This window comes from Peromyscus leucopus, chromosome 8b, assembly GCF_004664715.2.
Source record: "Peromyscus leucopus breed LL Stock chromosome 8b, UCI_PerLeu_2.1, whole genome shotgun sequence".
NCBI classification, from domain to species: Eukaryota; Metazoa; Chordata; class Mammalia; order Rodentia; family Cricetidae; genus Peromyscus; species Peromyscus leucopus.
In genome coordinates this window covers 86,797,792-86,821,186 of record NC_051086.1, presented here as the reverse complement: position 1 = coordinate 86,821,186, position 23,395 = coordinate 86,797,792, and the positions used below count along the sequence as shown (strand labels likewise).

Genomic DNA, 23,395 nt, shown 5'->3' with positions numbered 1-23,395 from the left:
TTTGGAGGAAGTCAGGATAGGAACTAAAACAGGGCAGGAACCTGGAGGCAGGAGCTGATGCAGAGGCCATGGAGGGGTACTGCTTACTGGCTTGCTCCATCTGCTTTCTTATAGAACCCAGGACCACCAGCCTAGGGACGGTACCACCCACAGTAGGCTGGGCCCTCCCCTATCAATCACTAATTAAAATGCCCTACAGCTTGGTATTATGGAGGCAGTTTCTCAGTTGAGGTTCCCTCCTTTCAGATAACTGTAACTTGTGTCACATTGACATAAAACTAGCTGCCACACAGTCTGTATGGCTGTTACTTCAAACAAGATAAAGGACATATTTATCTTCTAAGAAAGTTTCATCATCCCTCATTTTATGCAGTTAACTCTTCCAACCAATAACCCCCCTTCTTTTAACTTCCTTTTAACTTTGCCTAGTGTTCTACTTTATGTGCATGAATTATAATGAATATAGCCCTAGCTGTCCTGGAACTCCCTCTGTAGACCAGTTTGTCCACAAACTCAGAGATCTGCCTGCCTCTGCCTCCTGAGTGCTGGGATTAAAGTTGTATGCTACCACACGCTGTAGCTGGAGAATTTTCTCTTCAGGTCCCACCAAGCCCCAGCAGTCCAACAGCCCACTTACAAAATAAACACACAGACGCTTATATTATTTAAACTGTTTGACCTAATGGCTCAAGCTTCCAGCTATCTAGTTCTTACATCTTAAATTAATCCATTTCTATAAATCTATACCTTGCCACGTGGCTGGTGGCTTACCGGCATCTTCACATGCTGCTTGTCATGGTGGCCGCTGGCAGTGTCTCCTTCTGCCTTCCTGTTCTCTCAATTCTCCTCTCTGTTAGTCCCGTCTATACTTCCTGCCTGGCTACTGGCCAATCAGTGTTTTATTTATTGACCAATCAGAGCAATTTGACATACAGACCATCCCACAGCAACACCCAACTTTATTTCTTATTTTATTATAATTATTTAATATCAGTTTTGAGTCCAGTTATGAAAGAGTACTATATAGTATTTTGAACAGGGAACATTTAGTATAATGAATTAATAATTATAAGAAGAAATTAGAGTAATGAGAGCTTGATTAGGAAGACCTGATATGGAATATAACAGATAAAAGGAGAAATTGTTATTTCTATACTTAGAAAGTTCAAGGAAGAGTGCTTCCCCAACCCTTGGTTGGCATCCAGATTCTGCTGGAAAGGTCATGACCATGGCTCTCTGAATGGCAGAGAAATTGTATGGTGGTATCACACAGGTGGAACTTTTTTGAAATTTGGCCTCTAGAACTTCTCTCTTGCCATGGTAAAATGTACTGGTGGTTACCAAAAGTATTCCAATATAAAACCACCAGAGGGAAAGTGCTGCCTGTTGGATACTCTTGCTGCTCTGCAGCACTGAAGTGGGGGCTGGAGAGGCTGCACACACTGCAGTGAGTCGTTTGATGCTAGAGCAGCTGTCTGTGCTGTAGGAACCAAATACTGGAGAAGCCACGTGCTCTGGAACTTAGAAGCAAAACCATTTCTTCCCACAAGCTCTTGCCAGTGTCCTCTCTACTCATGAAGTTTACCACTGCACCAAACTGGCAAAGAAGATACATTCAAAGGGCTCAGGTCTATTTTCAGAACAAATGAAGAGTGAATTTAGAGCTGAAAGGCTTTAAGTCACATTTTCTCCTCTTAAGCCTCTTTGAATTTCAGTTGTATGGTATCCATTTATATAAAAGAATGGTAAAAGTGAAGGTAAACCCATCTGTCTAGTGACTGGATATAAGATTGTGTCACCTTGTTTTATCTTGGGACTTTATCCTAGTTGTAGTTTATTTTAGCCTACCATCGGCTTCAAAAGTTTTGAGGTGATTGGGACTTTTTCATCAGAAGGACTTGGTATCTGCTCTGGCAAGTTTTCAGAGCTCTCTTTCAGTGTTATAGTTGAGCCACTTTACAGGTTGAATGACAAATGTCTTTGCTTATGCATCTTGTATTATTTCTTAAAATTAGCATATATATATATATGTTTTGTTATTTCCTTAAGCTGGAAAGGCAGTACATAATACTTTTTGCATTTTGACATTTTTAGCATCGTGTTGTGGGAATTAATACTGCTTTGTAAGAATCCTTTCTCTCTCTCTCTTTTTTTGCAGCTATATGATTTGTAGGTCTTGGTAATTCAGTGTCCAGTATTGTTGCAGTGGAAGATTATTTTGTAATAGCTGTGCCTAGTGGCTCAGCCCTATAATCCCAACCACTTGGGAAACTTGAGTCAGGAAGATCTCAAATCCAAGGCCTGCCTGTGCTACAGAGGTAATTCTAAGCCAGTCTGGACAACTGAATAAGACTGTCTTAATAATGAAAATAAAATAATAAGAGGCTGGGGCTCAGTGATAGAATGCATACATAAGGCCCTGGGTACAATCTGCATTGCCATACTATGAAAAGGTTTTCTTATACTTTTTCATTTTCTCCTTCTTTTATTTGTATTTTCTTTTAGAAACTCTCACATTTTCAGAAAAGTCTCACAGTTCCCTCAATCTGCCCCCTGGATTTAACTTCACTATCATAACTTCTATTTTGAAAATATTTCCTTCATTTTTGTTTTCTAAAATGTAAATATTTGTGCTTGCTTTGGTAGCACATATACTAAAGTTGTAACGTTACAGAGAAGATTAGCATGGCCCCTGCACAAGGATAACACACAAATTCATGAAGCATTCTATATTTTTAAAAAAATAAATAAAATGTGAATATTCAGTATATTTGTGTGTATAATTTTATGCATACACACACATATATAATTTTATTTTATTTTATTTTTTTTTTTTTTAAGATTTATTTATTATGTACACAGAAGAAGGCACCAGATCTTACTACAGATGGTTGTCAGCCACCATGTGGGTGCTGGGAACTGAACTCAGAACCTCTGGAAGAGCAGTCAGTGCTCTTAACCTCTGAGCCATCTCTCCAGCCCATAATTTTATTTTTTTGAGATAGAGTTCACTGTGTTGTCAAAGTGGGACTAGAATTTGTAGTCCTTAAGTCTGAGCCTTCTGAGTAGCTGGGATTTGAGGTGTGTGCCACAGCATCTGGCTTGAATGTACTTTTAAAATTATTTATTTACTTATGTTTTACATGTGAGCATTTTGCTTGAATGTATATATGTGCACTGTGTGTATGCAGGTGCCTTTGGAGACCAGAAGAGGCTTTAGATCCCATTGAATTGGAGTTACAGACCTTAGGTGTTCTTGTGTCAGCTGTCTTTCTGTGCAGTGGTATAAATGCACAGATGAACACGTATTTTGTCTTTTATGCATAAAGGGATCATATTTTAGGTGCCCTGCATTTTGTGTTTTTCATGTAGTGTGTTTCCGTCTTTTTCATGATGGTATGTGTAGCTCTAGTGTCACTGTTTTGTCAGTTTGAACTCAGCAGTGCTTGGAATAAACATGATTGTGTGCTTCTTAATGCATGTGTGACTTTTTTTTCTAGAATAGCTTTCTAGAAGAATGTCAGAGAGTTTTTATTTTGTAGAGTTATGATCTGTCTTTAAAAACTTAGAGATATGACTTAATTCACCTTTTCCATGAACAACCACCCCAGTTCACACGGCTACCAGTTGCATACGGTCCCACTTCTCGCTCATTCTTGCTTATTGTAGAAACTATGGATTTTGCTTTTTGTCAGTCTAGTGAATTGAACATTATTTAAATTGACTTTTCCTGACTTTTAGGAAAGTTAAGTACATAACTATGTACATAAAATCTCTTGTACTTTGTTGTTTAGATGCTTAACTTATATTTTTATGTTACTGATTATTTTGATTTGTAAGAGCTCTTTATATAACTCAAACAATTTATTTTAGTTACAGGTATTTTCTTCTGATTACTTATTTGCTTACTATTTAATTTTGGTATGGCATTTTTTTTGTTTTATGTGTTTTGCAATTTTTATGCATAAATATTTTTTTCCTTCAAGGATTCTGGAATTTAAATCTTGACTTCAAGAAGCCCTTCAATTCCAGATTTTAAAATACTCTACCTCCCCCCTCAAATGCCTACATAATATTATTCTATAATTTTAAAGCAAATTTCATGAACTGTCAATCAAAGTAGTTTTTAGTGAACTTCATTTTATTCCTCTTGAAAATTTTCTACAAATTGAATGTTTTACCAGAAGTATATCTAGAAGAACCATTTTAATGTTGTGAACTCATAGAAAGATTATCAGAAAAATTAATAGAGAAAATAGGATTTTAATAGCTCTTGGAAGGGCATACTAAAGAGGAAGACTGGGATAATTTGTACAGCAGTAGTTTTCAACCTTCCTAATGCTGCAACCCTTCAGTCCATTCCTTATGTTGTGGTGATCCCAACCATAAAATCATTTTGTTGTTACTTCATAACTATAATTTTGCAACTGTTATGAATTGTAATATAATAGGACATCTGATATACGACCCCAAGGTATCGTGACCCACAGATTGAGAACCACTGTTGTAGAAGACAAGATTGAAAGGTGGTACTAGTTCTTAGGTGGTAGGAGAGGAGCTATAAATTGGGGACACAGGGTTTACTTTATTTTGTTTATTTATTTGTTTTTTTGAGGCAGGGTTTCTCTGTGTAGCCCTGGCTGTTGTGGTACTCCCTCTGTAGACCAGGCTGGCTTCGAGGATCCACCTGCCTCTGCCTCTGGAGTGCTGGGATTAAAGGCGTGCACATGGGGTTTAAAGTGTAAATGGATTAATTTAAAATTCTGCCCTTAAAACTTTAGTTATCTTTTCTCTATTTTTTAAAAATTCCTGATTTCTGACTTTGTTTTGATTTGTTCTCGTACTTCTTTGTCTCTCCATGATGATTTTATTAGGTGTTATTGTGACTATTTTAGTTCATGTTATACTCACTACTCCTTTATATTCTGATCCAGAAAATTAACTTGGTAATCCTCTTGACATTTTTTTTGTAATTTATTACTTTAAGGTTAGAGGGTTTTTTTCTTCCTAATTTTTAGTTTTTTTTGTGATCTGATCTACTGTTGACTCCCCATTTAAAATTGTACTCTAGGGCTGGAGAGACAGCTCAGTGATTAGGAATACTGGTGGTTCTCCCAGAGGACCTGGGTTTGATTCCCAGCACCCACCCCTCTGTAACTCCATTGTCAGATCAATGAATTTTCTGGCCTGTGCAGGTACTGCATGCTTGTGGAATAGATATATACACATAAAAATAAATCTAAAATAATTTCAAGTTTTACTCTACTGAAAATAGAATACACAGTTCTACTTGTGTTTACTCTCCCAACCTATCTCCCTTATTTGAATCTTTATTTTTCATTAAATTTGTAACAACTGTTTTAAATTCATATAGTTCATGTATTTGTGATAGTAGCTTACAGGTTGTGGTATAAAGTAGGGTGCAAATACTAGTGCCTGAGCATTTAAGCTATCACTACCAAATGCTCACCTAGTCATATTTTTCACTCCTTTCTACTCCACCAAAAACATCTTTCATGGTTAAAACCATTCCTTCTTTGATCCCCTACTTCCAGGATTTTTATCTAAATTACTATAATATCTATTTTTAATAATTGAGTTTAGATGTGTTAACTATTCCATCATTTTACTAATAAATAATTTAACGCTACCAATGTTAACACCCACTGTTAAATGATACTGGGAATGTTCTAGGAAATAAATGCTTTTATTGAACTAGTATCTTTTTCCTCTACTTTTTACATATTCAGTTAAGATTGTGCTCAGCCTCATGTAACAAAAATCTAAATGCATTGGTTTAATCAAATAGGAATTTTTTTTGGGGGGGAGTAATAGGAAATCTCTATAGAGGCAGTTCAGGGCTTATGGCAGTTCTCCAATGTCATTAAGGGCACAGGATCCTCTATTCTTCTTTACTATCTTTCATAGTGGCTTTCTTTCTATAATAGCAAGGTAGTTGTTATGTCTCCAAACTGTTCCTTCAAGGCATTGCCCACAATCCTTATGTTTTGACCTCTTTGATATTAACTGAGCTACATGTTTGGTCATAGGCTCATAGGCTGCAGGGGAGTTTGAGAAGCTCTTATTTTAGGCACTTTGCTTCCTTATCCCAAAGTAGTATTTATCTAATATGGAAGATAGTAGAATTTTGGCCAGATAACTAGCTATTAGCAGATGATAGGCAAACATACATTTTTTTCTTTTTTTGTTTATTTGTTTTTGTTGAGACAGGGTTTCTCTGTGTAGCTTTGCGCCTTTCCTGGATCTCGCTCTGTAGACCAGGCTGGCCTCGAACTCACAAAGATCCGCCTGACTCTGCCTCCCAAGTGCTGGGATTAAAGGCGTGTGCCACCACCGCCCGGTACATTTTTGTTCTTTAAAACAGCCTTACACATTGGTATGTTCATTGCCAAGGAGAAACTTAGAGTCAGAGGCCAAGTGTGGTGCAGCCCCACAGACACTCATTGGGATAGAGGTATGAACACAGTTTAACCTGTCCAAAGCCCATCCTCTCTGCATTCTATTGTTTACTTAATTTTGTTCACTTCAAGTCTTATTTAAGTAAATATTTCGCATGAGTACTATTAGAAATATCTTAATTAAATCTGATGATCTTTTAAACTAGTATGTTGGTATTTAAAGTAAGTCTAATAACTAGTCTTTTATTCACATAATATTTTAATGAGAGTAATTTTTCTTACAAGATAAGGTACAAATATCTGAGAAATCAGATTACTCTGTTTTCAGGATATCTTAGATGGTACCTACTTTCTTGTTTTAATTACTTCTCTTCAATACTTAAGCTTTGCTCAAGGTGTAATGAGGTTTTCCTGTTCCATGTTGAGAAGAGTAATGATGTTCATATAAGGATGGTTTACGAAGTTACAGGGCAGCTAATAATAACAACAGTTTTCTTGATCTATACCCCAAAATAGGCAAATCAAGAATTTTGAGGAAAATAAATGAGGAAAACCTTTAGAAAACTTTAATGGTATGCAATTAGGGCTCCAGAATTAGGACACAAATGACAAGGTGAATCTCACTGAGTATGATTTAGATATTTTGATTTTTAAAGGCAACAGTCTGAAACAACTTTGAAACTTTTTTTCCCAGAAGACAAAGCCAGAAGGAAGCAAGACTAATGTTCTGCTCTCCCTTAGGATGGTAATATTTTTAGCTGCTAAGGTTTTTGCATAAATGTGACTTTGACCTTACTTTGAGGGATTGTTAACAGAAATTATTTTCTTATGCCAAAGCACACATTAAACATAAACCAGTTCACTTAAACCTCTAATCTCCCTTTCTTGTAAACTCTGATGATGCATAGCTCCGTCTATTGTGAATGGTACTTGCGTTCATTTCTCCTTAACTCCCATTACCACAGTACATGTTCATTTTAGGCAAAAACTGCTTACTAACCTTTAAAAAAATTTCCTGTAGTGCCTGTTTAAGGCTTATACTTAGTTTGATCTTAATAAGAACCAAATAAATAAAAGACTAGGAGATATTTTATATATTTATAGTTAATATTAGAAAAAGGCCCAAAGTAGTGGGCCATCTATTGTTACATATCTTAGAATCAGAGAAGCATTGAAAACCATAAGAATATAATTTTTGAAGGATTTTTCCCAAAGCATGTGCTAAAATAAGATATTTTAGCCGGGCAATGGTGGCACACACCTTTAATACTAGCACTTGGAAAGCACAGTCAGGCAGATCTTGTGAGTTTGAGGGCAGCCTGGTCTACAGAGCTAGTTCTAGGATAGCCAAGGCTACACAGAGAAACTCTGTCTCAAAACAAAACAAACAAAAGATACTTTGCAGTGTTTATGTGTATTTTGGTCATTTCTTGATGTTATTTATGAGACTGCTTAGTGCCTAGACTTATTCCTCTAAAATAATAGTTTAACCTCTTAGACATACTAGATGTTTTATATGGCTAGAAGAAACCAAAGAAAGTAAATGATACAGGGACATAAGTTGCAGTTCTGTAAAGACACCTCTTTTCATGTGACCTTTCATTGAACTGGTGACAAAAGAGGTATGTAGTCTAACATTAAAGTATTTTATTAGATGGTAAGTGAATGAAAGAATTTAAAAATCTAAGCTCTCAGAAATGATTTTGCATGTTTTTGGTGTATGTGTTAGAGTCATATAGTGGGACATTGTAGATTGATAGGGAAATTACCTGAGGAGACAGTCAGTCAACTGGAAAGCCTTCCACTCTTATATTTTATCTGCTTTGTGGAGTTTCATAGAGAATTTTACTGACTTAATTAAAATTTGTGTTGATTTCAATGATGAATAAATTACTTTGAGGTAATAAAAACATTTTGAAACTAGAGATGATAAACAAGTGTGTGTCACATTGAATCTTATTTATTTCACTTTTAGTCCTGTATGCATCTCCTGTGGGAATTATTGTAATTGGAGGTGGAATTTTCTGTCTCGTAAGCCCAATTATACCTGGCAACTGCTTCCCAAATTACTACACAGAGGCTTATATTAATTATAAATGCTTGACCATTAGCTCAGACTTGTTACTAACTCTTACAATTAACACATTTCTGTTGCTCCATGTATTGCCATGTGGCCTGTGGCTTACCAGTCCTTTGGTGTCTTGCTCCTTGGGTGGCTGGCTTGTGTCTGCCTTGGCTCTACCCTTCTTCTCCCTGTATCTCTGTTTGGCTTTTCCCCCTAGCCTTATTCTGCTATAGGCCAAATCAGCTTTGTTTTTCTTTTCTTTTCTTTTTTTTTTTTTTTTTTTTCCGTTTTTCAAGATAGGGTTTTTCTGTGTAGTTTTGGTTCCTATCCTGGATCTTGCTCTGTAGACCAGGCTGGCCTTGAACTCACAGAGATCTGCCTGGCTCTGCCTCCTGAGTGCTGGGATTAAAGGCGTGCGCCACCACTGCCCGGGCAAATCAGCTTTTATTATCAACTAATTAGAGGAACATACATCCACAGCATATAGGAGGGTCCTCCCACAGCATTTCCTCCTTCCTGTCTAATCAAAAAGGAAGATTTTAACCTTATCATAGTAAAATTATAAATAACAAAATAGTTATCAAGCAGTAATTACAGTTACAATATCTAGTCTATTTGTATTTGACAAAATCAGAGAAAACATTTAATTGTCTATCCTATTTTGGTGAGTCTAAAGTTTTATATCTAATTTATCCTTTGTCATAATTAAGGAAACTATAATTATAATTATCTAGTCTTCAGCTCTGTCAAAGACTTTAGAAGGATGAAATGTTACTTAATAACAGGGACATCAGGGCCGGCAAGGAGGTCTGGGATAAAGTCAGGTTTATTCAAAGTGCACTCATGATACAGAAAAGAAACACCATCGCCACTGCTGATCCAGCTGTCACTGCCTCTTCATTTCCAAGGGAGATAGGGAAGGTCCAGAGAAGGTCACTTATCCGTGACTTCAGCAAGCCCTCCACAGTCAAGAGAGAGCGAGCTACCCTTCCCTCTGGATCTTATCAGGTCACATATCTCCAAAGAAAACCATGCCCATTGAGCCAAGCTGCCCCATATAATTGACTATAGTACCAAATTCCCACAACAAACTATATAAAAAAACTCTGTATTCTCTCACACGTCCATGGTTATTTATATATGTCTAAGTGCATAGATTAAAATATTGTAGTAGTAGGAAGACCATACTGTTCATATCACTTTGACTTGTTCCTCTCTCTTTAGGGATAAAAATTGGCTAGATAAATTTTAGAACAAAGAGACATGCTATATCTTTTAGAACCATGCATTTTATTCTACAGGTTTTTTTTTTTTTTTTTGGTTTTTTGGTTTTTCAAGACAGGGTTTCTCTGTGTAGCTTTGGCACCTTTCCTGGAACTTACTCTGTAGACCAGGCTGGCTTCAAACTCACAGAGATCTGCCTGCCTCTGCCTCCCAAGTGCTGGGATCAAAGGTGTATGCCACCACCGCCTGGCTTATTCTATAGTTTATAGTATCTCAGTGCCAGGATTTAAATATTTCCCTGTTAATAGATTCTCCCTCCAATGATTTCTTCCCTTTTTATTCCTTCCTTAATTACTTTTAATATTTCTTTTATTTTTTGAGAGCATAATTTCTCCCTTCCCTTTTCTCCCTCCATACCCTCACATATACTCCTCCTGTTCTTTCAAATTCATAAGATCAGCCTTCTCTGAAAGGGTTTGATGTAGACAGTGATATGCAGATAAAAATATAATGGATAAATTTAATAAGTGTACATTTTTAGTGTTTCATGTGTTTAGATCTTATCTATGCAACAATGAATTAAACAACTTCTCTGCCATCCTAGAGCTTGTATTTAGTGGGGAGTTGACATTGAATAAATGTATTTGTGTATGTGTGTTACATGCTCACATGTGTGTGTGGTGAAGGTCTGCATACCTGTTTGCTCACCCTCTCAGAGGCCAGAGGAAGATGTTGAATGTCCTGCTTTATCACTCTTCCATATTTTTTCTTTAAGACAGGGTCTCATGGAACCTAGGGCTAGACTGGCAGCCAGCAAACTCGTATCAGTCCTCCTGTCTCCAGTCCCTACAGTGCTGGGGTTTCCATCCACTTGTTTTCACATGGGTAGTAAGAGCCAAACTTAGGTCCTTATACTTGCTCTCTAACCCACTGAATGATCTCTCTAGCCCAGGAGGTGAAGTTTTAAAGAAAAATAAAGCATAAGAAATGTGGATAAAGACTTTGATACATGAATCTTATCACATAGTCTTCCCCTCTTGGAGTTTAGAAAGCTCATCTTTTGTACCTTTGTTTTAATAAGTCATTGGCTTTCACAGTGAGGACAATGAGGACAGTGAAACATGAAACTTTCTGTGCAAGGGTTATTCCATTGAGCAAGGGCAGTTCTCAGAAGTGAGGGCAGCTGTAAGCCATTGACAGCACAAGTTTTAGTTAATACATGAATAACTACACTTAAAGTATATTGTAGTGACTCTTTCTCTGTTCTGCCAGCCAGCTCCCAAATAATGACATGGAGACTTATTAATTATGAAAGCTCAGCCTTAGTTTAGGCTTATCCCACTGGCTCTTATAATTTTAATTAACCCATTTATTTTAATCTGCAATCTGTTATATGGCTCATTACCTCATATCTCTTCTCTGTACTCATGCTGCTTCCTCCTCGTCTGCCTGGCAACTCCGCCCTTCTTCCCAGAGTCCTCTCTGTCCCTGGAAGTTGTTGAATGTCCTAGCCTCTTCCTAGCTATTGGCCGTTTAGCTTTTTATTATACCAATCACAGCAATACATTTTCACACAGTGTACAAATGTCCCACAACAGTATATGGTTAACAATTTTGTTTGTTTGTTTTGGGGGAGAGGGCGTTTGAGACAGGATCTCACTATGTAGCTCTGGCTGTTCTGGAACTCACAGAGATCCACCTGCCTCTACTAAGATTAAAGCTGTGCACCACATGCCCAATTCTGTGGTTAGCATTTTGTTGTGATTACTTTTATCTCATTATCTGCCTCTGCATGTCTTCATCATTTTTGATTCATTTCAAAGTAAAATGCACTCTGTAGTATGATCTTGCTAAATATTTAAGCATGAAATCATTAGAGCTAAAATTTTGTTTATTTTGTTCTTTTGAGGTAAAATTTACATATAATATGTAAGTCTGCTGTAAACATTTGCTGAATTTTGACAAGTGCATACAGCTATGCATCCCAAATGATATCTTAGAAACTTTAATTTCATTTACCCTACTTCTACCTTTTAGGTTGTTGTCATCATTTTAAGTTTGCCTATGTTTTATTTATTGTGCTGGGATTGAGCATGGAGCCTTATGAAAATTGGGAAGCTCTGTACCACTGATCTACTTCCCTAGCTTTTACATGTAAAATTATCAAGCTTTTGAAATTGATGCTATTTTGCAGTTCATATGTACCAACAGGTTAATCCATTCTGTGACTCTTCTTACATATCTGATATTTAAATATTAATTTCCTATTAGAATAACCCCTTTATGACATTTCTGCTAATCATACATTGTCTGGTTTTGCTTTAAAAAATTTTTACTTCATTTTCATTTTTCAAAGAATTTTACAATCTGTAATAGATTTTTTTTAACATTTATGTACAACATTTTGTTTAGCTGTTTCAGAGATTTCTTTCTGTTGTAGATATTCTTAGCACTTTGGCTATGATTGCTTGGTGTTTTTGTTTTTATTGTTTGTTTGTTTTTTTTTTTTTTACAGCCATAGCTTCATATATCTGATTAGTTAGAAAATTCTTGCTTCTTATCACCTCAAATATAACTTTCTGAATTTTCAGTTATGTGTATACTACAACTTTTCAGTGGGCAGAATATGGTGCTAATATTCTTTTCCACATTTCCTAACCTTTCTTTGTGCTTTGATTTTAATATTTTCTGTAGATGTAAGCTCTTCATGTTTGTGCAGTTTCCTTCACAGGACACAGAAAAGAAGAGCAAAAGTCTATAGGCATGGTAGTGGAACCACAAGGGAAAATAGAGGCAGGCATTGTTTATTTTTGTATACAACATACCGAAGACTGTTGTTATGATTGTTCAGTACAAAGGAGAAGAAAAGTTATGAGAAACCCAAAAAAGGCAGATGATTTTTTAAAACCTAATTTCTTTATTGAATCTTTGGGAATTTCACATCATGCATCCTAATTCCACTCACCTCCCAGTCTCCATATCTTCCCCTTATCCCTGAAGTGCTCCCCGCAAAGAAGATTAAAAAAAAAAAAAAAAAAAAAAAAAAAAAAAACCAAACCAATCCAAAACAAAACAAGCAAGCAAAAATAAAAAAAAAAAATGAAAAACAAAAAACAAAACCTCTTCGCTCCTCCATCTTTCCTGTCTCTCCAATACCTCTTCGTCAGTCCTAGTGTCATTGGGAGCCGCTGTAAATCATTTTGTCCAATCAGCTTTACTTGCAAATGTTCATCACAACGAATCATTGGTCTGGTTCAAGACCTTTGGTTTCGTGTACACCATCATCACTGGATCCTCACTGGGACTCCTCTTGGATATCCTGCAGATGCCATAGGTTGTGAAGATCCTGCATATATTGTTTCACAGGACTAGTTCCTTCACAAGCTTCAGCAGGTCCTAGGTGGGGTAGATGTTAGGTAGGCCTGGGTGGTAGTTGAGCTGGTCAGTCCAGGCCACTGGGGCCACCCTCCTCAGGTGATGGGCAGAGCCAGCACCCCTGTGCCCATGCCATCAGGGTCAGTTCTCCCTTGCCTATGGTGAGGGGTGGGGCCATCTCTCCCGAGTGCCATGGAGGGGGACAGTAGCTCTCCCATGAGGGGCAGGTCCATCGAAGGGCAGGGCAGCATGGCCCTCTGATTTAATCATTCATGGTTCTTATGGTTCCATGAGGTGACACAGGCCACAGACATCAACATAGACCCCAGGTGCAGCAGGACCATGGACTAAGTAAGACATGGCCCTTGGCAACAGCTTGGGCCTAGACAACATCTTGGCTTCAGTGGAAGCACAAGCCACTCAGATCAGGGTGGCTCTGGTGGCACAGCCCTTGGACACCAACAAGACCATCTGTTGCGGCCCCAACCCTGGCTTCCATATATCTTTGGTGGCAACATGGGCCTCAGACTTAAACACAGTCTCAGCTGCCATAGGACCACAGACCCACACATGTTCCTTGGCAGCAGCTGGGTCTGGATGTCAACATTGGCCCAGGGGTGGCAAGATCAGCATGGCCCCAGTGGCAGCATGGCCCTTGGACACTAACATGGCCCCAAATCTTGGGCATCCACATGGCCTTTGATGGTAATAGGAACCTCGAACATCAACACAGAACCTGGCTGCATTGGGGCCACGGACCCAGACATGGCTCTCAGCTGCAGCTCTGACCTGGATATCACCATGGCATTGGGAGCAGATGATTTTTTTTTTAATCAGAGTTCTTGCAAACAGTATTAGGGGATGTGATGAAAAGCACAATTGGGTTTTCCTTTGACCTAGAGCAGTACAGAGAAGAGAGGTTCTGGTTTATGAGCTTCAGTAGTCTTCAGAGGTGGGATAATTCTGGCTTTTTTTTTTTTTTCTATTAGAAGGAAGGATATATTGTGGCTAATAGTTCCAGAGGGAAAAGAGTTTATAACTACCATAGAGGAGAAGTATTTTTATATTTTACATGTTAAGAAATAACGCATGGTAAAAGAGGACCTTCGTGATAACTTTTAAAAAATTTTGTGAATTTCATATGTATCATATTTATATCACTTCACCTTCTCTGTCCTCTCCAACTCAAGAATTCTTGCCCATTCCTTCTCACATTCATTGCCTCTTATTCTTTATTTATTATGGTTACATATGTATGTACATATAAATTTAAAAACACAGTTTAGGGGAATCTGTGGCTATTATGTTGAACTGAATGGTGTTGTAAAATAATAATAATAAAAAAAAGGAATTGAAAAAAAACAGTTTAATCAGTTTATTTAGTATAGCTCTGTATGTGTGTATGTGATTCATTTTTTTTCCTAATTTAACTTTTTATTGATTCTTAGTGGGTTTCATATCATTCATCTCCATCCCATTCATCTTCCCGTCCCTTTGTATCTACTCTCTGCCCTTGCAACTTCCCTCCAAGATAAAATAAAATTTAAAAGAAAAGAAAAAAAAATCTTGTCATGGAAACTGAACTGTGAGACAGTGAGTCACACAGTATACCCTTTAGTCCATATATCTTTACTTGCAATGTGTCATTGGTCTGGTTCGAGGCCTCTGGTTTCTGCTACACTATAGATACTAGGCCCTCACTGGGACTCCTCTTAGATATCCTGTTGTGTTCTGATTCATGGAAATCCTGCAGCTTTGGGTCGGTAGGACACATGCTCCAGCAGATCATAGATGGGGTGAATGTTGGGATGGGCCAGTTCATATCCCTGGGTCTGGGTCTGGGTGGTTGCTGGGTTGGTCAGCCTGCCAGCTCTCTGTCATCCTCACCACCAGGGTGAGCTCTCCAGCACTGCTCAGGCTAGCTCACCCTATGCAATAAGCAGCAAGGGTCAGGACCAGTTCTCCTGCTCTCACACCCTCAGGGCCAACTCATCCACACTTACAGCAACAGGGCCAGCTCTACTATGTTGCCCAGGCGAGGTGAGGGGCCACTCTCCTGAGTGCAACAGCTGGTGAGAGGCAAGGCCAGCTCTCAGACCTGCCACAGATGGGAAGTAGGGGGCTTCTCTCCCTCGCCCATACCACCACATGGTAGATGAGGGGTGGGGCTAGATCTCTGACGCTGACTTTCTCAGGGTTGGGTCACCTGTGCCCCTGTCAGTAAGGTCAGTTCTGTTGTGCTGCCCAGGAGAGGTACAGGGCCTGCTCTCCTGAGTGCTAGTTCTCCCTAGTATTGCAGCCAGTGAGGGGCTGGGCCAGCTCTGTACAGCCTCGTTCTCTCAGTCTTCTTTGGTAACAGGAGTGATGGACATCAACAGAGACCACAGACGTGGCCTTTGGCAGCAGAACAGGCCTGGATATCACCATAGCCCTAGATGGCAAGCAGGCCACCCACTTTAGCCTGCTCTTCACTGCTTTCACCTCTTCAGATCTCCCTCTCTCCACAGGACGTGAACTATTCTGTCTGTCTGCCTGTCTCTCTCTCTCTTCCATACTCCACCATATATTTGCTCACCATAATAGTGACCAACTCTCGGTGCCACAAGGTGCCTGGCTGACCTGTGTTTTCTCCTTCCCACCCAGTGTGGGTCGTCTTCTTCTGTCTTAATTGCACTGGTCAGGCTCTTGTTTTCTCCTGCCTGCTCAGGACAGACCAATTCTGACTTGTTGATAGGGAATAGGTAGTTTTGTAAAGTGTGTGTGTATGTGTGTGTGTGTGTGTTGGGGAGGGAAAAAGGGAGGATTGAGAAAGGAGTGGGGAAGAAAGAAGAGACAGGGAAGTTGTTCCAGAATTGAGAGTCAAATGAAATGTAGGATGTATTTATAGCTAGCTAATTGTTTCTTTGAATCTTTAGTGCTGTTGAAATTTTGAGAATTCTATTCGTGGTTGCTATAAGATACTGGTGAAATCGTGGTCCCCTATTGAGATTATTAGTCTCATTAATAAAAAATATTTAAGAATGCATTCAAACAGAAGCTTGAGGATAGTTTTATTAGAGTTTGAAAGAAAACCCTCAGGACAGGCAAGCTGTAAATCTTGGCAGCTGCCTGGAGGAGGAGCATGGAGACGAGAAGAGGAAAAAAACCAGGTAGTTTGGGTCAAGCTAGTGTGGAGGTCAGCCACGTGGTGGACAATAAGCCACATAATGAGGAAGGGAGCTTTAGAGAAAGAGTGAAGCCCAAAGTACCAGAAAAAGCACACTCAGGTTCTGGCTGGCATCGGAAAGAGAAGAAAAAGGAAAAGGTATAGCTCTATACATACTTAATTGCTGATACGCTTTTAAAAGTATTTCGAATAAAAAATGTCTTAACTTATTTTCCCTGTTTTCTTTTACAGTTTTATATTAAAAGAGCACAACCATGTTTCGGAATAGTCTCAAGATGCTTCTTACTGGTGGGAAATCAAGTCGGAAAAACAGGTCAAGTGGTAAGTGGCTACCCCATACTTACTCTGTGTGATAGTTAGAAGTACAGGCCGTCTTAGGGATCTGAACTAATGCTGCCATGCTTCAAAATTTTATTAAGTAGTTTATTAAATTTGGAACATAAGGTTTACATTCTTATAGACTGTCATATTCTTTATTAGAAGGTAGGACCCTTGAATATTTATCAGCAGCAGTCTGCTAAAGAAAAACTGTGAGGAAAAAGTACTTATTTCTATTTAATGAGAGAATAATGTTTCTAGACATTTATTTATTAAAAACTCTAGACCCATGTTTATTTTAAAAATTAACAAAGGAGTTTATTATAGTAATAGATACTCTTAATGGAGGAAATCATTAAAAATAGGACTGTTCCCATAGATTTATGCAGAAAGATATAATTATAGGCACTATGGTATACCCATATAATTCCAGGATTGTGGAGGTTGAAGCAGCAGGCTCATGAGTTTAAGGCTGGTCAGTCTTGACTACCTAGTGAGTTCTAGCTCAGCATTGGCTACAGGGTAAGATCCAGTCTCAAAAAGAATTGAATTTTTTTGTTTGTTTGTTTTGTTTTTTTGAGACAGGGTTTCTCTATGTAGCTTTGGAGCCTTTCCTGGAACTCACTATGTAGCCCAGGCTGGCCTTGAACTCACAGAGGTCCGCCTGTCTCTGCCTCCTGAGTGCTGGGATTAAAGACATGCGCCACTACCGCCCAGCAGAATTGAATATTTTTTATAAGCGCTAAAGTTTATGAAGGTTTTTGTTGTTGTAGTTATATGTGTATGTTTGCTTATATTTTTAAAGAACAGGATAATTTGGGTTTTTAGGTAAAAGAAAACTTTTGGGAGACGATATTGAACAGAAATGTACTAGATATGCGGTTGTTATTAAAGGGTGATAGACTTTGTACTTTTTATAATGTTTTCAACCTGATTTCTCTTTAGTTATAAATTCACATTCTTAGTTTATTCATTATCACTCATTTCAAATGTTGTAATTTGTACTGTGATTTCTTGGATCTCCAGGTAGTTAAATTTACTAATTTCTAAATATTTGTTGGTTTCCTGATTATTTTATTTTGACAGAAACTTCTACACTAACTAAAGGAAAATGTTTTTCACTTTACTGATTGTCAGTAGTTGTGGCCACAGTTCAATTTAGCTCTTTGGTAGACACTGGCTGGATATTTCCCATTCAGCTAAAATAATGCTACCTGGAGTAAGCACAGGACCCACAAGCTGCCTTCCACCTTTGCTGCCAATTGTAAATGGTGGATTCTTAGGTTACCCTAAGCTTCGTTCTCATTGTTCACTTACTGGAGATTCCTAGAACTTCTTCTCAGGTCTATTGTTAGAATAGTTCATAGAGGGGCTGGAGAGATGGCTCAGAGATTAAGAGCACTGGCTGTTCTTCCAGAGGTCCTGAGTTCAATTCCCAGCAACCACGTGGTGGTTCACAACCATCTGTAATGAGATCTGGCTCCCTCTTCTGGCCTGAAGGGATACATGCAAGCAGAACACTGTATACATAATAAATAAATAAATCTTAAAAAAAAAAAAAGAATAGTTCATAGAACACAGGAAGACAAATTATTTAAAAATGGCTGGTTTGTTACAAGAGTAGACCCCAGTAAACAGTTCATTGGAAGAGGTGGGTTGGGTGGAAGATTGGGAACAGTCTTGAGCTTCCACATCTTTTTAAAATTTGTCACCTCTCAACACTACCATGTGTTTACTAACCCAAAAGTCCTTGAGCCTGGACATTTGGGATTTTATGGAGTTTTCATTATGTATGTATGATTGATTTAGTTCAACTCCTCTGCCAAGAAATCAAAGGCCAAGCTGAGTATAACCTTCTAATCATGTAATTTCCCAGAAATAAGGTACCATTTAAGGCTGACCAGCTGACCAAGAGCCACCAGCCACTAGTCATCCCCTTACAAACAAATAAAGCTTAAAGACTTTGAAAATTCCAGAGGTTTTTAGAACTAAGTACTAGGAAACATTACAGAGATCAAATATATATTTGTACAATACCACACATTATTGTTGAATTCTAGACTATTTGTATCGTTATCTGATAATCTTTTCTGTATTGTTAAATAGTTTTGGTACTTACTGAGATTTCCTTTTTAATTCACATGGCAAATTTTGGTGAATGTTCTGGATGTACCTAAAAGTAATGTAGGTTCTGTATATAGTGTAGATCAGTTCTGTTGATGATAGTCCTGAAATATTTTATATCCTTAGGTATTATTTTTTAAATATAGATTGAGAAAGAAGTGGTAAAACATTTTCTTATGATTATGGATTTGTTCATTTCTCCTAGGTCCTGACAGTTTTGCTTCATGTTTGGAAGCTATCTTATTGGATAAATTCAAATTTAGGGTTCTTATGTCTTCCTGGTGAATTGATTTTCACCATTATAGGATGTTTCTCTAAATCTAGAAATTCCTGTTGAAAGTTAACTTTGTTTTGTATCAAGATACTGCTTCAGCCATCTTGATCAGTGTTTGCAGTGTTTGCAATATATGATTTGTTTTACTCACTTACTTTGAATACTCATATGATTGTTATTTGTAGATAGTGGACTTACTTTTCATTCATTTCAGAAAGGTTTTTTTGTTTTCTGTTTGTGTTAAGGAAACACATTAGTCCACATGAAGTCAGGATGTATCTGGTTTTCAATATAAAACACTGCTTTGTGTTTTTAACTTGTCTTACCTGTTCTGTGCTCCTTTGTTTTCTTTCTTTCTTGTGGTTTTTGGATTGACCAAAACACCTTTTTATTTTTATTTCCTTTAGTAGCTTGAAAATAATGTTCTCTTATAATTTTTAAATAAGTACTATAAAGATTCAAATATCAATCCTTAGCTTGTCAACAATTTATATTAATTGGTACTTTGGCCCTTTTCTTGGACAGTGTAAGAGCCTTCAGTTCTTGGTTTTTTTTTTTTTTTTTTTTTTTTTTTTTGGTTTTTCGAGACAGGGTTTCTCTGTGTAGCTTTGCGCCTTTCCTGGAGCTCACTTGGTAGCCCAGGCTGGCCTCGAACTCACAGAGATCCGCCTGGCTCTGCCTCCCGAGTGCTGGGATTAAAGGCGTGCGCCACCACCGCCCGGCCAGTTCTTGTTTTATATTTGTATTTTGAGTTCTCTTAAGACATTTTTATTGTATGGTTACTATGGTGAAATATTTGAGCGAAGCATCTTAAGGAAGGCAGGCACTATTCTGGCGTGTGGTCTAAGGGGATACAGTGTAGGCATGGGAGTGGGAGCACCTCCTCAGTGGCAGTGGTAACGCGAGGTTGCTGCTGCTTCTTTAAGTAGGCACCAGGGCAGAAAGCAGAGAGAGCCAGACCAGTTGGGGGTTAGCTTGGAACATCCTCATCCCTCTCTCCCCCTCTCACTTCTGGGGATCTGACTTAGTTAGGGCTTTGTGCATAGTAGGGAAACATAAGCACTCCACCACTCTATACTTCCACCTTTGCCTTTGTTTGAAAGTCATTCTCTCTGGGTATCAAACTAGAGGGGAAGTGCTTTTTCATTAAGCACTGAAGTAGTTTTTTTTTTTTTTATTGTTTTACTGGGTTATAGTGTCTCTGAAGAAACAATAATTCTCATTGTTTGTCCTTTGAACTATTACAGGTGCTAAAATTTTATTTGTCTTTACTTTGGCCATCAGTGTTTGACATGATACACTTAGATGTATAATTTTCTTTATCTTATTTTACTTGATTTTTGTGAGTTTTGTGTAGATCTCTTCGATTGCAGAAAATCTTGTAGGATGATTGAGTGAATGGGGGGGTGCTTTCCTCTTCTATACCAAAGGTTAGCAAACCATGACTTGCAAGCCAAATCTAGCAAGCGTTGTGGTAGCACACACCTCTAATATAATCCCACCACTTGAAAAGAAGAAGCAAGATAATAAGGAATTCAGGGCTAGCCTGAGTAACCTACCCAGTGAGTTCAAGATCATCCTAGCTACATAAGATCCTGTCTCAAAATATCAGAAGGAAAAAAGTTTTATTGAGTACAACCAGATTCTTTCATTTATATATTTGCTGATCCTATTCATCCATCCAGTGCACACATTCATTATAAATTTTGTTGATTTCTGTTGATCTCAGTGGATCTCTGCTTTTGCAGATGAGTCCTCTACCAATGTTTAGATTTAGTAAATTACTGTCATGGTCATAAATTTTATTAGAGAGTACTAACTTTTGTCATAGAACCCTGTAGCAGATTTCCTTAGGTCTTAGAATATAGTTCTGAGCTACAGACTGATAATACAAGTACCACCACATCTTCTTTTTAAATACTCATTGTTCCTTCTGCTCTCTTTCCTACCACCAAAGAATTTCACCCCATTCCCATTTTGTCCTTAAGATACATATAAATCAATAAATTATTCTACATTGTTTTCTTTAAAAAATATTTTCTAATATAATCATCTAGATGTTCTCATAATCATGAATGTTACCTGAAAATTTATAGCAATTGAGTTAATGCATAAATAAACTGTTTTCTCTGACTTGCTCTTGCCCCTACCTTTTTTTTGAGAAGAGGTGTGTACTAAAGATTAAACTTACGGCATTGCACATGCTAGGTAAGCACTCTACCATTGAGCTGTGTTTCCAGCCCAATTTTTATAAAGAACTATTAGAAACTTAGTTTGGCAGAATCTGACCTGTCCTAACTTGTTTATACCTATGTCCTATAAGTATTATTCAGAAAGTTTCTACTTTATACACGTCAGTCTTATAATACCTAATTTTTTCTTCATAATCATGACATTGGCCTTGTCTGGAATAGACTTGCTATTTATACTTGAGTCACTTAAAAAAAAAATCCTACTTAGCCATTAGAGTTGCACTTGTATTTCACTCAGGCTCACAGTGATTGTTCTTTTGCCTGTGCTCTTAGAGTGTTTATTACCTGTCTTCCCAATGTGAGACTTAATGAAATACTTTGCATTGTTTATGAGCTTTCAGAAATGCTTCCTTACTATAGTTTTTAATTATCTCAAGGATCAGAAATTCATGCATGCTTCCTATTATTCCTGCAGTACTTCATACTGTGTTCATATTTTTATTTACTCATCTATATTTGTATTTCATTGTAAGAGAATGTAAAGAGGTCATGTAGCCAGAATTGTGTTCAGTGAAGTGTGTGTTAGATAAGTTACCTTACATTCACAAGTGTCCTGCATTTCACAAAGATAACTTTCACATATATTATTTCATTTAATCTTTATAGAAAATTCCACTCCATTTTATGGGTGAGAGGTAAAAACTTTAGCTTAACATTGTATAGCTAGTTGGCCTGAGGATATATGTAGTTCAGTGACACATAGTGCATGTGTTTAGTACACAGGTGAAATACAGTCTTTAAATAAGAAACCAATATTGGGTTGATTAGAAGCTCATATTGTTCATGTTTTCTTAAGATATATTACTAATTGCCTTTGACTTCATTTCCTGTAACTCTTTTTGCCTTCCTTCACTCTGTTTTAGCCATGTGCCTTCTCCTACTTTGTCTTTTATGCGTGTTGTTTCTTATGTTTAGGTGTTTGTTAGGTCCATTCCTTCATTAAGGCCATAACTTGGATGTCATCTTCTTATTGAGGTCTTTGCTGGCCACCAGATCTAAAACTCTCCCCTTTTTACATTTCTCTTAATTTTTGCCCTCTCTCTTTTTGTCTCTGTAGCAAAAATAACTTTTTATCTTAAATATGTCTTATTTTCCTGCTCTATTATTTATTTTTACTTTAGGAACATACATTTTATGACCACCACTACCCTCAATCTCCTACCCCTCTTGACAGGGTCTCGTTCTGGAGCCCTGAGTGGCTTGGAACTTGTTGTATGAAGGGCTTTGGACTGCCTCCAAGTGCTGGTATTCAAAGGCATACATCACCATGCCTGGGCAGTTCATTTTGTTTTCAGCTGTTGTATCTTGTAACATAGCAAGCAAGTGCTTAGTAATGTTTGTTTTATTAATAAATAACATTTTAAGGAAAATAACTGTGTTGTCAGTGTATATAAACTATATTTGGTCACAGTAGCACACAACTGTAATCACAGCTATTCATAAGGCTGAGGCAGGGGGAACTTTTTAGCCCAGTAGTCAGAGGCTAGCCTGGGCAGTTTATCAAGACACACCCAGAAAGAAAGAAAACAAAGGATTACAGTAATCTCACTGTTAAGAGATGATGAGAAGGCTAAAGAAGTGTCACAGGGATGAAGAGGTGTGGTGGTAACCCATAGAGGCTATCTGGTGAGACCTTACTCAGGGTCAGAGATTCTGAGCTTGCTTTACCCAGCAGGGCTGCATAATGGGGTGATTTGGCCAGGGGTGTGGTTACCAGGTGTTTGGAAGGGTCGGTACTTTGTGCTTTGATCTTGCAAGGGGGAGGTCTTTTGTCTCTGCCCTTTGCATATTATAAAAAGTTCTTTTGAATAAACCTCAGGGCAACTAGGTATTGATCTAGGGCCCTCCTGAAGCTATCCTGTGTCTGTCTTTCTTATTGTCTCTTTATATCTTTCTACCAGTCCTTTCCTCATTCCTTTCTCCTCCCTTCAAGAACCCTTCGAAGCCGGGCGGTGGTGGCGCACGCCTTTAATCCCAGCACTTGGGAGGCAGAGGCAGGCGGATCTCTGTGAGTTCAAGGCCAGCCTGGTCTCCAAAGCGAGTTCCAGGAAAGGCGCAAAGCTACACCGAGAAACCCTGTCTCGAAAAACAAACAAAAAAAAAAAAAAAAAAAAAAAAGAACCCTTCGACAGGTCAGTTGAAGCTGGACTCTGGCAGACTCCCACAAAGAGGCAGAGG

The 23,395-nt window shown here is 38.0% G+C and overlaps 1 protein-coding gene and 1 non-coding gene across 11 annotated transcripts in view; both read left to right on the top strand.

Annotated features, from left to right (window-relative positions):
* The window catches only part of Tanc2 (tetratricopeptide repeat, ankyrin repeat and coiled-coil containing 2), a 326,078-nt gene that overhangs the window by 23,995 nt on the left and 278,688 nt on the right, over positions 1 to 23,395 (top strand). For 8 of the 10 annotated variants that reach the window (XM_028865155.2, XM_028865161.2, XM_028865160.2 and 5 more), the window contains exon 2: positions 16,481 to 16,570. In XM_028865155.2, the coding sequence (XP_028720988.1) occupies positions 16,504 to 16,570 (67 nt within the window). In that variant the 5' untranslated portion in view covers positions 16,481 to 16,503. Of the gene's footprint in view, positions 1 to 1,064; positions 2,319 to 16,480; positions 16,571 to 23,395 lie in introns of those variants that run through there. The other 2 variants (XM_028865153.2, XM_028865159.2) reach the window with 2 other exon arrangements.
* On the top strand, positions 2,631 to 2,737 carry LOC114690503. Its single transcript, XR_003734082.1, has one exon. It is a non-coding gene; the product is annotated as a U6 spliceosomal RNA (small nuclear RNA).